The sequence below is a fragment of the Pan troglodytes genome, chromosome 1 (assembly GCF_028858775.2).
Source record: "Pan troglodytes isolate AG18354 chromosome 1, NHGRI_mPanTro3-v2.0_pri, whole genome shotgun sequence".
Lineage (NCBI taxonomy): Eukaryota > Metazoa > Chordata > Mammalia > Primates > Hominidae > Pan > Pan troglodytes.
The window spans coordinates 86,704,835-86,719,208 of record NC_072398.2 but is presented as its reverse complement, the minus strand read 5'-3'; the positions used below and the strand labels follow the sequence as shown (position 1 = coordinate 86,719,208).

The following is a 14,374-nucleotide window of genomic DNA, read 5'->3' as shown; positions in this document are numbered from 1 at the left end:
ATTAGTATAGCCATATGGAAAACAGTATGGAGGTTCCTCAAAAAATTAAAAATAGAATTACTGGCCGGGTGCCGTGTCTCACGCCTGTAATCCCAACACTTTGGGAGGCTGAGGAGGGCAGATCACGAGGTCAGGAGTTTCAGACCAGCCTGGCCAACATAGTGAAACCACGTCTCTACTAAAAATACAAAAATTAGCTGGGTGTGGTGGCGTATGCCTGTAATCCCACCTACTCGAGAGGCTGAGGCACGAGAATCGCTTGAACCCAGGAGGCAGAGGTTGCAGTGAGCCAAGATCATGCCACTGCACTCCAGCCTGGGCGACAGAGCGAGACTCTGTCTGAAAAAAAAAAAAAAAAATATATATATATATATATATGTAATTACTATATAACCTCACTACTGTGTATATATCCAATGGAAATGAATCTAGTATGTTGAAGAAATATCTGCACTCCCACTTTTATTGCAATATTAGTCACAATAGCCAAGACATGGAATCAACCTAACTTGATTAATAGATGAATGAAGAAAGTTACACACACACACACACACACACACACAATGGAATATTATTCAGCCATAGAAAAATAAAATCCTGTTACTTGCAACAACATGGATAAATCTGGAGGATGTTATCCTAACTGAAATAAGCCAGGCACAGAAAGAAAAATACCACATGGTCTCACTCATACGTGGCATCTAAAAAAAGTTGATATCATAAAACTAAAGAGTAGAATGAGAGTTCTCAGGCCCTGTCAGTGAGAGGGGGAGGATTATGGAGATATTGGTCAAAGGATACAAAATTTCAGTTAAACAAGAGATCTATTGTACAACATGATGACTATAGTTAATAACCATATATTACGTTCTTAGGCAGGGCACAGTGGCTCAGGCCTATAATCCTAGCACTTTGGGAGGCCAAGGTGGGTGGATCACCTAAGGTCAGGAATTCAAGACCAGCCTGGCCAACATGGTGAAACCCTGTCTCTACTAAAAATACAAAAATTTGCTGGGTGTGGTGGCAGGCACCTGTAATCCCAAGTACTCAGGCGGCTGAGACAGGAGAATCGCTTGAACACAGGAGGTGGAGGCTGCAGTGAGCCAAGATGGTGCCACTGCACTCCAGCCTGGGTGACAGAGTGAGACTCCATCTCAAAAAAAAATAAAATAAAATAATAACCATATATTATATTTTTGAAAAATGCTGAGAGGATATTTTAAGTTTTCTCACTACAAAAATGATAACTTGATGAGGTAATGCATATGTTAATTAGCTGGATTTAGTCATTCCACAACGTATATATATTTTAAAACATCACATTGTACAAAATAAGTACATATAATTTTATCTATCAAATAAAATAAAATGAATTAGATTGTATACTTTAAATATGTACAGCTTATTTTACTTGAATTAGACTTAAGTTTTTAAAAATAAAAAAAGTAAAATCTGCTGTTGAACCTCAATAAAAAAAGAAAAGAAAATACATGGATGGCAAATAAGCACTCGTAAAGATACCCAGTATCATTAGTCATTAGTGAAATGCAAATTCAACTCACAATGAGATACCACTACACACTTATTAATACAGTTAAAATGTAAAAGACTGACCGTTCCACATGTTGGTAAGGATGTAGAGCAATCAGAACTCATGTAATGCTCATGGGAATAGTGAGATCGCATGATCACTTTGGAAAACAGTTTGGCAGTTTCTTAAAAAAGATAAGCCTACATAGAACACACAACTTAGCTGTTCCAATCCTGATTATTTACCCAGGAGAAATGAAAGCATACACCCACACAAAGACTTAGTCACAAATATTCATAGCAACTTTAGTTGTAATAGCTATAAATGAGTAAGCAATTTGGGATGCATCCCTACAATGGAGCACTATTCAGCAATGCAAAAAAATGAACTATTGCTGCATGCAACCACATAGATGGATCTCAAAATAATTATTCCGAATAAAAGAAGTCAGATAAAAATGACTACATACTCTATTATTTGATTTACATTAAATTCTGGAAAAATACACATTAATCTATAGTGCCAGAAAGCAGTTTGTGGTGGCCCAGAGTCTGGGCATAGGTGGGAGGTATGTTGATGAGAAATTACAAAGGGGTGCAAGGGAAGTTTTGGAGGTGATAAATATGTTCATTATCTTGGCTGTGTTAGTTTCATAAGTGTACATACATATGTCAAAATCCATCAAATTGTACACTTTTTATTTTATGTCAGTGATACCTCAATAAAGCTGTAAGACATATTCATGGCATAAAAAGGTAGATGAATATAATCTATCTTTCTAATATATAAACTAAATTTTAATTCCTTATACATATATGCTTTTGCTGTTTTCATGATTGGTTTTTGGCCTCAGATAGAAAAAGTGTTTCCTATTTTTGCAGTTATGTTCTCAATAAATATGTGGTGTCTTGACTCTCTGTGTGAGACTGATACCCAGTGGAGCCTACCTTTTTGTTTATTCTATGGAAATCATTGTCGTCATTTATGAGAAATACACTGGACTTATAAAAATCATTTAAAAATCTTAGGCATTAATTTCTCATTTGAGGTTCAAAAAGGCTGGAATACAGGACCTCTAAGTTTTCCCATATCTTTGAATTGTTTTACTCTATCTATTTAGCTTTCAAAGTGATCGTTCCATGAGGTGCTGTGCACGGATCTCTGAGTCCTTGCTCAACGCATGAACAGCCCACAGATTAGCACGGTCTCATGTTGTGGCCATCGTTGTGGGGAAACTTGTTTGTGTTCAAGTTTTTATTTTAACTAACCTTCAAAAGGTCAGCTGAAGGAAATGGAATTGACTGCACCCTATAATATCAACAATGTGTTCTGCATTTTTCCGTGCCATGATGCAAGTGGGGAATCCAAGTCAACAAAGAAATATTTTAAGACTTTTGACCTCTGGCCTTATCACTGCTCCTGATCTCAGTGTATCTTGGTGCAACCTTTTGTGGTACTAATTTTTCAGTGTGCATGAAGATTTTTTTAAACATCTAGGATTTTATCCTAACTAGGGAGTAAGGCAAACTTTCACAGATGTAAGTACAAAAATGTTAATCATTCCAAATTACACTGAGTCCACTGGACTAAATTGCAAATGAAAATTGAAAATAACCTAATGTATGATATGTATACATTATGATATATCAAATCAATAAAATACTAAGCAGTCATAAGGGGATGACCTGCTTTCTTTGATGGGGAAAGAGACCTACAATTATGGAGAAAACAGGTTGCAAGCGATCATGTATAATGAACCATTTATGTACATATATTGGTTTATACATGCGCAGAGAAGTCTGGAGAGATGTATGCCAAAATATTAAAAATGGTGATTTCAGAGTGGTGAGACTGATATAGTTTGTTTTGTTTTTTATACCTTTCTCTATATTTGATTTTTCTAAAATGAATTTTCATTAGCTTGATAAACCACCACAACAAAATGGATCATTTCTTTTCTTTCTGTACTCTACAATCCTTGCAAAAGTCTCAGAATCTGAGACTCATAAATGACTCTCAAGGCAATAGATAGACATTGCCATTATTCTTCTTAATGAGAGCATGCAGTAGGTTAGGGCTCAGGTCTTCCTCACCTGCAGCCTTCCTATGGCTTTGCAACATCCTCCTTTTGTTCACACTTGCAGATGAATCCTTTGCACCTCCTAATATCTACTCCATTTAATTTTACTGATGATAAAGGCAGACAGTTTAGACACTCACAAAGTCACACTACACAGACAACCTTTTTACACACTGGAGTTTTCTAGACACTCTATTACATTGTAAGATCAGAAAACATTTCCTGTCCACAGTTACCACATAGCTTTCTGGTTAGTGCCATATGCTGCTAGGTCAGCTCTCTCTGTGACTTCCTTCTTTTATTTCTAACCTTCCTCACAGTATTTTCATCACTAGATATTTAGCTCTGTGAAAGTCCTGAAGTATCGGGGGAACCAGCCCCCAATATTTCAACGTAGGTTCTTTTCTATTCTCCCTAAGTGTCGGCCAGTCTAAGAAATAAAGGGAAAGAGTACAAAACAGAGAAATTTTAAAGCTGGGTGTCCAGGGGAGACCCATTTTAATGCAGCAGAGAAGAAGGGGACACTGCATATCAGAGTCCACTCCCAAGCCCTCAGGTCCCCTGCTTGGGGATTTTATAACACAGATCCAAGGTGATTACCTGAAACATATTTCAGTGAAGCTGGGGACATTGGTAAGAGAGGGAATGTAATAACATATTAGCAATTTGGCCCTAGGCAAGCTATTAAATAAGAAGCTACAGTTTATTTTCTCACAAAATAGTGATCATGTCGCCTACTGCAAAGGGATTGCAAATGACAAATAAGATAATGCATGTACCATGCTTAGCAAAATGTTTGGCTCATAGATAATACCTACATAGTAACTTTTTCTGTGTCAGTGAAGACAAGCAGGCTAACACTTGTATCATAATAGTAATTCTTGCTTTGCTTGCAAAGGGTTGTATCTTGAAGCATGAATTGGTTGATGTGACCTCTTCAGAGAAACCTTTCCTGTACCCAATGGAAAGCAGCAGCTGTGTCTCTCCCTGTCATATGACTCTGTTTCATTTTCATCATATTTTCTCCTCTTACTGAAATTAACTTCATGAGGGCAGAAACATTGCCAGTAGTATTTATCACTGTATTACCAATGCTTAGGACCACGCATGGAACATAATAAGTGCTCAGTATATGCTTGTTGAATGAATGAAGGTTCCACTTATTCTCCTGAAGTCTCAGCTCCAATATCTGGTTCTCCCCTTTTTGCTGTCAGCTCTACAGTGCCCTAATGATAGTCCAATCATCATAATTATCACATGCATCACTGTGTCTGTTTACTTCTTTATTTTCCCCACTAGGCTCTGAGTTGTGTTGAAGGCATCAACCGAGTGTCTAGCACACTGTCTGACATATGAGAGAATTCAAATATTTGTTGAACAACTAGAATTTAATAGTCCATATTTATCTGTATGAGAATACATTTTTACAAGGCCCTATGAGGAGACAGCTTCAGGGGTCACTTGACCTAAGCCTTAAGCCTGAGGGTGAATGAAATGTTGTTTGCCTTTCAGTGACATGTGTAGGGAGGTGGGTGAGACCTGATCATGTGCAGGAGCTTAACAAATATTTATTTTTGCCTCTCCACTTGGTTTATTTTCATTTTTTAGCTTCTCTTTTTTTCTCTTCTTTTTTTTTTTTTGAGATCAAGTCTCGCTCTGTAACCCGGCTGGAGTGCAGTGGTGCGATCTTGGCTCACTGCAGCCTCCGCCTCCTGGGTTCAAGCAATTCTCCTGCCTCAGCCTCCTGAGTAGCTGGGACTACAGGCGCATGCCACCACACCCAGCTAATTATTTCTGTATTTTTAGTAGAGACAGAGTTTCACCATGTTGGCCAGGATGGTCTCAATCTCTTGACCTAGTGATCTGCCCGCCTCGGCCTCCCAAAGTGCTGGGAATACAGGTGTGAGCCACCACGCCTGGCCCATTTTTTAGCATCTCTTAGTGACCTTTGCTTTAGATGAATATGCAAGATGGGCTGATGCACCACAGAACAGTTGAGAATAAATATCAATTTTCAAAGAGAATCCCAATATAGGCTGGGTGCAGTGGCTCATGCCTGTAATCCCAGCACTTTGGGAGGCTGAGGTGGGTGGATCACTGGAGCCCAGGAGCTCAAAATCAGCCTGGGCAACATAGTGAGACCCCATGTCTACAAAAAATTTAAACATTAACCAGGCATGGTAGTGCGCACCTGTAGTCCCAGATACTCAGGGGGCCTGAGACAGGAGAATCTCTTGAACCCAGAAGGTTGAGGTTGCAGTGAGCCATGATCGCACCACTGCACTCCAGCCTAGGAGTTGGAGTGAGACCCTGTCTAAAAAAAAAAAAAAGAAAGAAAGAAAGGAAGAGAATCCCATATACCCTGAGATCCTGGCCAAGGTCTGTCCTTGCACCTTCTTGTTTTTTCCCTTCCCACTGCTTGCCCCAGCACAACTAGCTCTTCACCGTCTCCCGTCCAGAGACACAACAGTTTCCGTTGCCATCATTTCCCAGCTTCATTGTGTTCTCCATGTCAAATTGAAGTTCCTAAATTCACCAGTCTTTTCACTTCCCTGCTCAGAAACCATCCATGTTTCCCTGTTATCTATAGAACCATTCTTTTAAAACTCCATGATCTTATCCCACCCTCCTTTTCCAAAAGCTGGTTTCCAAACTACATTTTAGGAACCTTGTATGTAAATCCTTTAAAATATCCCTCTTCTAGATTCCTGTTCCTACCTCCTCCCCTTCCTAAAATGCCCTCCATCCCATTTACATGTAACCAGATCTTATCCATTCTTTGTTTATTTTATTTGAGATGGAGAGTCTTTCTCTGTCTCTCAGGCTGGAGTATAATGGCGCGATCTCGGCTCACTGCAACCTCTGCCTCCTGGGTTCAAGCGATTCTCATGCCTCAGCCTCCCAAGTAGCTGGGATACAACTGCACCCACCATGCCTGGCTAATTTTTGTATTTTTAGCAGATGGGGGTTTCATTATGTTGGCCAGGCTGGTCTCGAACTCCTGACCTCAGTGATCAGCCCACCTCAGCCTCCCAAATTGCTAGGATTACAGGCATGAGCCACCGCGCCTGGCCAATATATATTTTTCTTTAAATGGTACTGTTGGATGTAGATATGAGAGAAATAGCCTGTATCTCCAGTACCATTTAAAGAAAGAAATATGTCCCTGTGTATTCTATTAGTAATGACAATCACTTTTGTCTATAATCAGACTTCTGAGCCTATTCCAAGGCCCATTTGTGTACTTCCTTGTAAAATCCAGTTTTAGCAAAGAACCCTACTAAGTCAGTTTGGCAAGGACCCCTCACCCTAGCTATCTGATCACTGTTGGATTCTGATCAGATTCCTCATCCTCCACCATCCCCCAGGCAACATCTGATCACCCTGGCCTGTCTTCAGCTACAATTCTGTTAGGCTGGTTTAGCCAGAATCCACTTTACCCCTGATGTTTCCTCTGAGTAATTTTCTGTCTACTGACAGCCACACTGCTCCTTGGCCATAAATTCCCACTTGTCCATGCTGGATTCAGAGTTGAGTCCAGTCTCTTTTCTGTGCCGCAAGAGCTCATTGCAGTGGTCCCTGTACCTTTGTGATGATCCTGAATAAAGTCTTCCCAACCATAATTTAACAAGTGACATTGAGTAATTTTTTTCTTTAACAAGAGACATTTGGATTTTAATTTCTGTTACAGGTATAATAAAAGGTTCAGTGGTCCCTACTTTACAAAGAGGAACATACATAAAGATAGGAGGTTTCTAGTGATTTCTGTTCAGGATTGCTTTCTAAACTGGGCATAAACAAGTTCCTTCAGCTGGGTCTCTTTGATACTGTGGCCTGGAATTTGTTTTTCTTTTTCTTTTTTTTTTTTTTTTTTTGAGATGGAGTTTTGCTCTTGTTGCCCAGGCTGGAGTGCAATGGCACAATCTCAGCTCACTACAACCTCCACCACCCGGGTTCAAGTGATTCTCCTGCCTCAGCCTCCCAAATAGCTGGGATTACAAGCATACGCCACCACACCTGGCTAATTTTGTATTTTTAGTAGAGACGGGGTTTCTTCGTGTTGGTCAGGCTGGTCTCGAACTCCCGACCTCAGGTGATTCACCTGCCTCCGCTTCCCAAAGTGCTGGGATTACAGGAGTGAGCCACTGTGCCCAGCCACTCTTTTTTCTTTTTTTCAGACAGAGTCTCACTCTATTGCCCAGGCTGGAGTGCAGTGGTGCAATCTCAGCTCACTGCAGCCTCTGCCTCCTGGGTTCAAGTGATTCTCCTGTCTCAGCCTCTCAAGTAGCCAGTATTACAGGCACACGCCACCACACCAGGTTAATTTTTGTATTTTTGGTAGAGATGGGGTTTTGCCATGTTGGCCAGGCTGGTCTCAAACTCCTGACCTCAAGTGATTCACTTGCCTCAGCCTCCCAAAGTGTTGGGATTACAGGCATGAGCCACCATGCCCAGCCTGGAATTTCATGTTTAACTTAGACTCTGGAAATTCCAAATGAGTTTTAACACAAACAAATTATTTGAGAAATTCAGGTCTCTGTTTCTTTACCTATGAAATGGTGACTGCTTATGCTTGCCTTGATAGACTACTAGGATGAAAGGAAATGACGAATATTGAAGTCCTTTACAAATCTAACAAAATGTGAAATATGATTGTATTTATAGTTTACGTATTGCAAGCGGATGCTGCAGAATAAGTCTTTCAGATTGAAATTTCTTGAAGAACCCCTAGCCTTTTCCATACCAAATAAACAGATCTCTGGAGGACAGGACCTCTGACATTTGTACCTTCTTTCCATCCCTCTGTACCCCTATACTTCCTGCAGCCCTTCCCTTCACCACCACCATATCCCTCCTGCTGCTGCAGAGTCTGCTTGCAGGGCCTTTACACCAGGGAGAGCAGGCAGATGGAGGAGCATGGACAGATACATTCCTCTCCTGGCAGTGTCCATTACTTCTCATTCTACTCATTGAGACTCCAAAGTCAGAGTGAAATACTGAGGGATATGAATTCCTGTACTGTGTGGCAGCCATTGCCACATTCAACATACGATGTCAGATGTGTGCAAGATGAGGCTACTCACGAGACACAGAGGCACAGGACTCCTGGTATCGACTCGCTGTCTCTTAAAAGAAAGTTACCATCCACCCCTTCCTTGAGCAGCAAGGTCTCACAGTCTTGCTTGGTCAGACGTCCGTGGTAGTAAGGCAGATCCATGGAGAACGCTCTTGTATCCCAGGAAGCCCTGTTGGCCTGAAATTCACCCCCAAGTCAAGGGACAGCTCTGAGGAGAGATGTGTAAGCAGCTGTACCTCCTGTGGAGCTACCTCTTCCTCTAGCGGTCTGTGGGACTCAGCCAGCTTCACAAGATTCAGGAAATGAGAAGGGCGGGGTGATAAAATGACCAACACTTTTCACCCTCTAAATGGCCCACATGTGACTCACAGAAGTAGGTAAAGCACATTTAAACACACAATGGAATCAGTGATGCTCATGGCTAGGGAGGCAATGCTGAAGTCAAGCTTCCTGGAACTGTGTTGCAGCCTTGTATATTACCATGGACTATCATCAACTTCTTTGGCTACTGGTATCCTTTCCAGGAAGCACACCGCTGCTTTTGCTGTAATGGTACCCATTTTCTGCTGAAGTTGCCTAGGATTGGGCTATGCTTAGCTTAGACTGGGTGCTCAAAAACCATTTGGATGCTGAGAGAATTGATATGCTCAGATACAATGGGAAAATTGAAAGGGTGGGATTTCTGTGGATCAAATGACACTAAAAATGGAAGACATTAATGGCAATAAAAAACAGTGGGACACTGTGGATGAGGACAGCCCATTCCATGGCTAAGGCTCCCAGCCACTGGTGAAAAAAGGCCATTTGAACACCCTCAAGCATTGTTCCTTTTGGAGAAAGGGCTGGTGTAGGTGGGAGGGATATCTGGGTATACTCATATATCTACAGAAAATCACTATATACATCTCAAAAATGTTATCTATGAAAATAGAACTATGTGCTAACGATTCATCTTTACTTCTCTTAACTTCTTCTTTTTTTTTTTTCTTCATCTCCGTAGTACCTGGAGATCTTAACTTCTTCTTAACCTAGATGTTTATTTCACCTTGCTACTTTGCTTACCAGCTGTTTACTCACAGTTGGGTGTATCTTCTATGGAACTTCCTTGTAACAGATCTTTGTTCTTCCTTGGAATTCCCACTCTGCATTTGGCATAGTGCAGTTTCACTGATCAGGGAACTCCTTATCAGACAGATATGCTCTCAAATAGCAACTTTTCTTCTGTGGTTTTGGACAATTCATTATTCAATTCTCTGGAAACTATGGCAGTTGAAGACAGAGTTGTTAATAATGAAAGAAGAAATTTGGTATTTCTTGTGAATAAATTCACAATCGTGGTGTAAAGATGCTTTTTGACATAAGAGAGGAAATAACTGAAAGCATGCTCAGGCTCTTGGTCATCACAGGGGCTTGCTTGCCCTTTTTGCTGTTTCAAAATCCAACCCTCACAATAAAAGAAATGCAAATTACCTGCATGCTGAGATAACAACTCTCACCTATCATATGGGTGAAAATCAAAAGTTTGAAAGCTTATTGGGTTGGTCATGGTGAAAGAAAATAGAATATCTTGTATATCATTAGTTGGAATAAAAAATAGTTACAACTATAGTAAAAGATGGTTTGGCAATATCTTGCAAATTTATGTATGCCTTCACCATCTGATAGAACAATCTCAGTTCTAGAAATCTGTCACAAAACTACACAGGCAGAATTAGAAAATGACTTGTGAATAAGGTAGTATTTTTTAATAGAAAAAGATTACAAACAACTCAAAGACTTGTGAATAGAGGGACAGGTGAATAAACTGTGATTCATGTATACAATGGAATATTACTATAGAATAATAAAATGGGATGAGGAAGATCTCTATATGCTGATATGCAATAATCTTCAGGATGTATTTTTAGGTGAAAGCAGCAAGATGCACAATAGTATATAGAGTATGGAGGATATAAATAAATATATACATTTATAATATTTGCTCATATTTAAAAAACAAACGAAACACCCACTGGAAGAACAAAACTAAAACTAATTAAAACTAAAAACTTCTGCCTCTAAGAGGAGAGCGGAAACATGCATAGAGGTGAGACTTCTCTCAGTAAAACTTGCTGTAGAGTTGTTGGTTTTTTGTTTTGTTTTGTTTTGAGACAGAATCTCACTCTGTTACCCAGTCTGGAGTGCAGTGGTGTGATCTCGGCTTACTGCAACCTCTGCCTCCCCAGTTCAAGCGATTCTCCCACATCAGCCTCCCAAGTAGCTGGGACTACAGGCACGTGCCACCATGACTAGCTAATTTTTGTATTTTTAGTAGAGACAGGGTTTCACCATGTGGCCCAGGCTGGTCTCAAACTCCTCACTTCAAGTGATCTGCCTGCCTCGGCCTCCCAAAGTGCTGGGATTACAGATGTGACCCACTGCACCCAGCCTGCTGTAGAGTTTTGAATGTAGAATCATGTAATTGTTTTTTTGTTTTGTTTTGAGACGGAGTCTAACTCTGTCGCTCAGGCTGGAGTGCAGTGGTGCGATCTCGGCTCACTGCAAGCTCTGCCTCCTGGGTTCACGCCATTCTCCTGCCTCAGCCTCCCGAATAGCTGGGACTACAGGCCCCTGCCACCACGCCCAGCTAATTTTTTGTATTTTTAGTAGAGACGGGGTTTCACCATGTTAGTCAGGATGGTCCCAATCTCCTGACCTCGTGATCCACCCACCTCGGCCTCCCAAAGTGCTGGGATTACAGGCGTGAGCCACAGCGCCCGGCCATAATTGTTTTACACATTGAAAATAAACAAGTAAAAGGGTATTCCTAAAAGGAGGAATAAAAACTAAAATAATGTATCTAACTGAACATTACTTTGGTAATATAATCATAAAGAAAATTATTTCAACTGACTTTAGAATGTAGAATTTGAGTGAACAGTTTTAATTAAATATCTTGTACATTAAATAAACTAGCAAATAAATTTAGTAATAATTTGGTGTAATTTAAATATATTTAACTCATATTATAAGATAAACAAAAATCATACTGATATTAACATTTTAAGAACTAAGTAAGGTAAAGAACTGTACCAGTTTGCTTATGTCTGAGGGGTTTCCCAGTATCTACGACTTTCAGTGTTAAAGACAGATGAGTCCTGGGAAAATTCTAGAATCAAGATTTTTTTTCAGTATAAGAAAAGAGATACACATATAAAAGCAAAGAAGTTAAATAAAATTTTTGATGCTAAATTTGAATTGGAAACATCAGCATGGATTTACAACTTGCTTTTCAACAAAAGGCCTAAAACAGGGGCCAGCAAACTTTTTCTTAGGCATTGCAGGCAATAGTCTCTGTTGCAACCATTCATCTCTGCCATTGTAGTGTAAAAGCAGCACTATGGGCTGTAGTTTGCCAATCCCTAGCTAAAACAATGAAAACTTGGTAGCAATGAGCACACCTAGGGATAAGGCTATGGTCTCTAAATACCATTTCTCCTATAAAAGAAGCAAGAACTTTTTAGAGAAATGGCTGAATTCATGCCAGGGACATATAAGTGTGTCAGTGAAGACTAACTGAGTCATGTCAAAGGACATAAGGCCCAATATGGAAAAATTTAAGTATCAAAGGAAAAATGATTGTGGATGATCAAAATACGTTGAATTTATATTATCCAGTAAAAGATCAACCTTGCCCAAATATAGACGTAGCCCTTTGTCCTAGCTCCTTGGAGAAAAGCTTTAAGCTCTTGGAATCCAGTGTGTGGGACATTCAGTAGAACAAATAATGTGGTGTCTTCATAGGTTGTAAAAACTGAGTCAGATAGTTGGGTGAGAACTGCTCTAGGTTAAAAAGATGGTTATGCAGCATGAAACCAATGCTAGATGACATCTTGTTTGGATCTTGGCTTGAAAAAACCAAATACCAAAAATTTAGTGCTGGGGGAAATTTAAGTATTGATTTGATATTAGATAGTGCGTGTAGCAATGGCATTATGCTTTTGTGAATATAACTTTTAGAGATACGTATTGAAGTGTTATGTCTGATACTGGGTGATTGTGTGTGTGGTTCATTATATCAATGTCTCTTTTTGCATGTGTTGTAAAGTTTTAATAGTAAAAATATCTTTCCATTCCCATATTATTCTGATCCCATGTCACCTTTGAGAATAGCTCCACAGTACACAGGAATATCTTCAATTTCTTGCGTGGGTCCCCTTTCTCTCATCCACAGAAACAAAAACCTAGCACCATGTTTGTAGAACATGACCCTATTCTTCTGGCCATGGGTGATTTGATCAAGGATAGGCCTCCGACCTAAGATAAGTTAATCACAGACCCTTATCCAGGAGTTTAGAGAAAATGGGGAAATGAAGGAAATGAGAGAGAAAAAGCGAGAGAGATGAAAGGAAGGAAGGAAGGAAGGAAGGAAGAAAGAAAGAAAAAGAAAGAAGAGAAAGAGAAAGAAAAAGAAAAGAAAGAGAAAGGGAAGGAAAGAAAGAGAGAAAGAAAGAAGAAAGAGAGAGAGAAAGAAAGAAAGAGAAAGAAAGAGGGTAGGGGGCTGGGATGGGTAGGAAATGGGAATGGAAATTAATTCTCTAGGAATGGCTGTGTAACAGGTACATTTTTACACTGTATACTGGTGGCCATATCCCAGCAAGCTGTCAGGAGAAGAGAACTGGTCTGCAAAATGAGGAATGAAGTGGACACATGAAAAAAAGCAGAGTCAAAAGATAGTCTCACTTGGATTTCCCATGGGTTTTCATTCCAGGATTCAGTGATTTCTGAGGTCTGGCTACATGCTTGCCCTTGAGTTTTTTTGTCATTTTAATAGATTTCCCTTTTGTCATAAGCTAGTTGGCATTTGTTTTTGTTATTTTCTACTAAAGATGTCAAATAAATCCAGCCTTACAGATAAAATTCTGTTCTCAAGACCAAGGAAGCATGAGGCCAAATGTGAATCACAGTGTTGTTCTGAGTGAAAAGTCACGTAGAAACTGGACAGTGTGGTGTCAACCCCAGAAAGCCCAAGATCACAAGATCATCACTGACCACAGCAGCATGGCAAATGCTTGTGTTGTGCTTGTTAAAAGATGCCTGATGGAGGGCAACAGTGTAGGACCTCCCACTTCATTCCTACTGTCTTATCGTAGGAGATAGCACTTTGTCTATCTCCTTAAAGAGCTAACTCATTGCATCACCATCATTCATTGAACATACTTTATAGTGGGACCCCAATATTCTTGGAATCTCCATGACTCTAAGGGCAGAACCGCCTATGTGAGAGGCAGTGTGGTGTGGGGGCTTCAGCAAGAGGCCTTGCCACCTGTTCATTCTTGCACTGCTACAAAGAAACACCTGAGACTGGGTAATTTATAAAGAAGTTGAATTGGCTCACAGTCCACTGGTTATGCAAGAAGCATGGAAGCATCTGCTCTTGGGGACGGCTCAGAGAGCTTTTACTCATGGTGGAAGGCAAAGAGGGAGCAGGACTGAGAAGGGGGAGGTGTCACACACTTTTATACGACCAGATCTCACAATAACTCACTCACTATCACAAGAACAGCACCGAAGGGATGGTGCTAACCCGTTCATAATAACTCTGCCCTCATGATCCAATCACCTCCCACCAGGCCCCACCTCCAACAATGGGGATTACAATTCAATATGAGATTTGGTGGGGACATAGATTCAAACCATATCACCA

The 14,374-nt window shown here is 40.3% G+C and overlaps 1 protein-coding gene across 2 annotated transcripts in view; it reads right to left on the bottom strand.

The window, feature by feature from the left end:
* The window catches only part of SH2D1B (SH2 domain containing 1B), a 92,483-nt gene that overhangs the window by 7,916 nt on the left and 70,193 nt on the right, over positions 1-14,374 (bottom strand). The window contains exon 1 of one of the 2 annotated variants that reach the window (XM_513952.8): positions 8,696-10,638. The exons of the other annotated variant lie outside the window; for it this stretch is intronic. Within the exon in view, the coding sequence (XP_513952.3) occupies positions 8,696-8,829 (134 nt within the window). The 5' untranslated portion in view covers positions 8,830-10,638. Of the gene's footprint in view, positions 1-8,695; positions 10,639-14,374 lie in introns of those variants that run through there. 2 annotated transcript variants of the gene reach the window in all.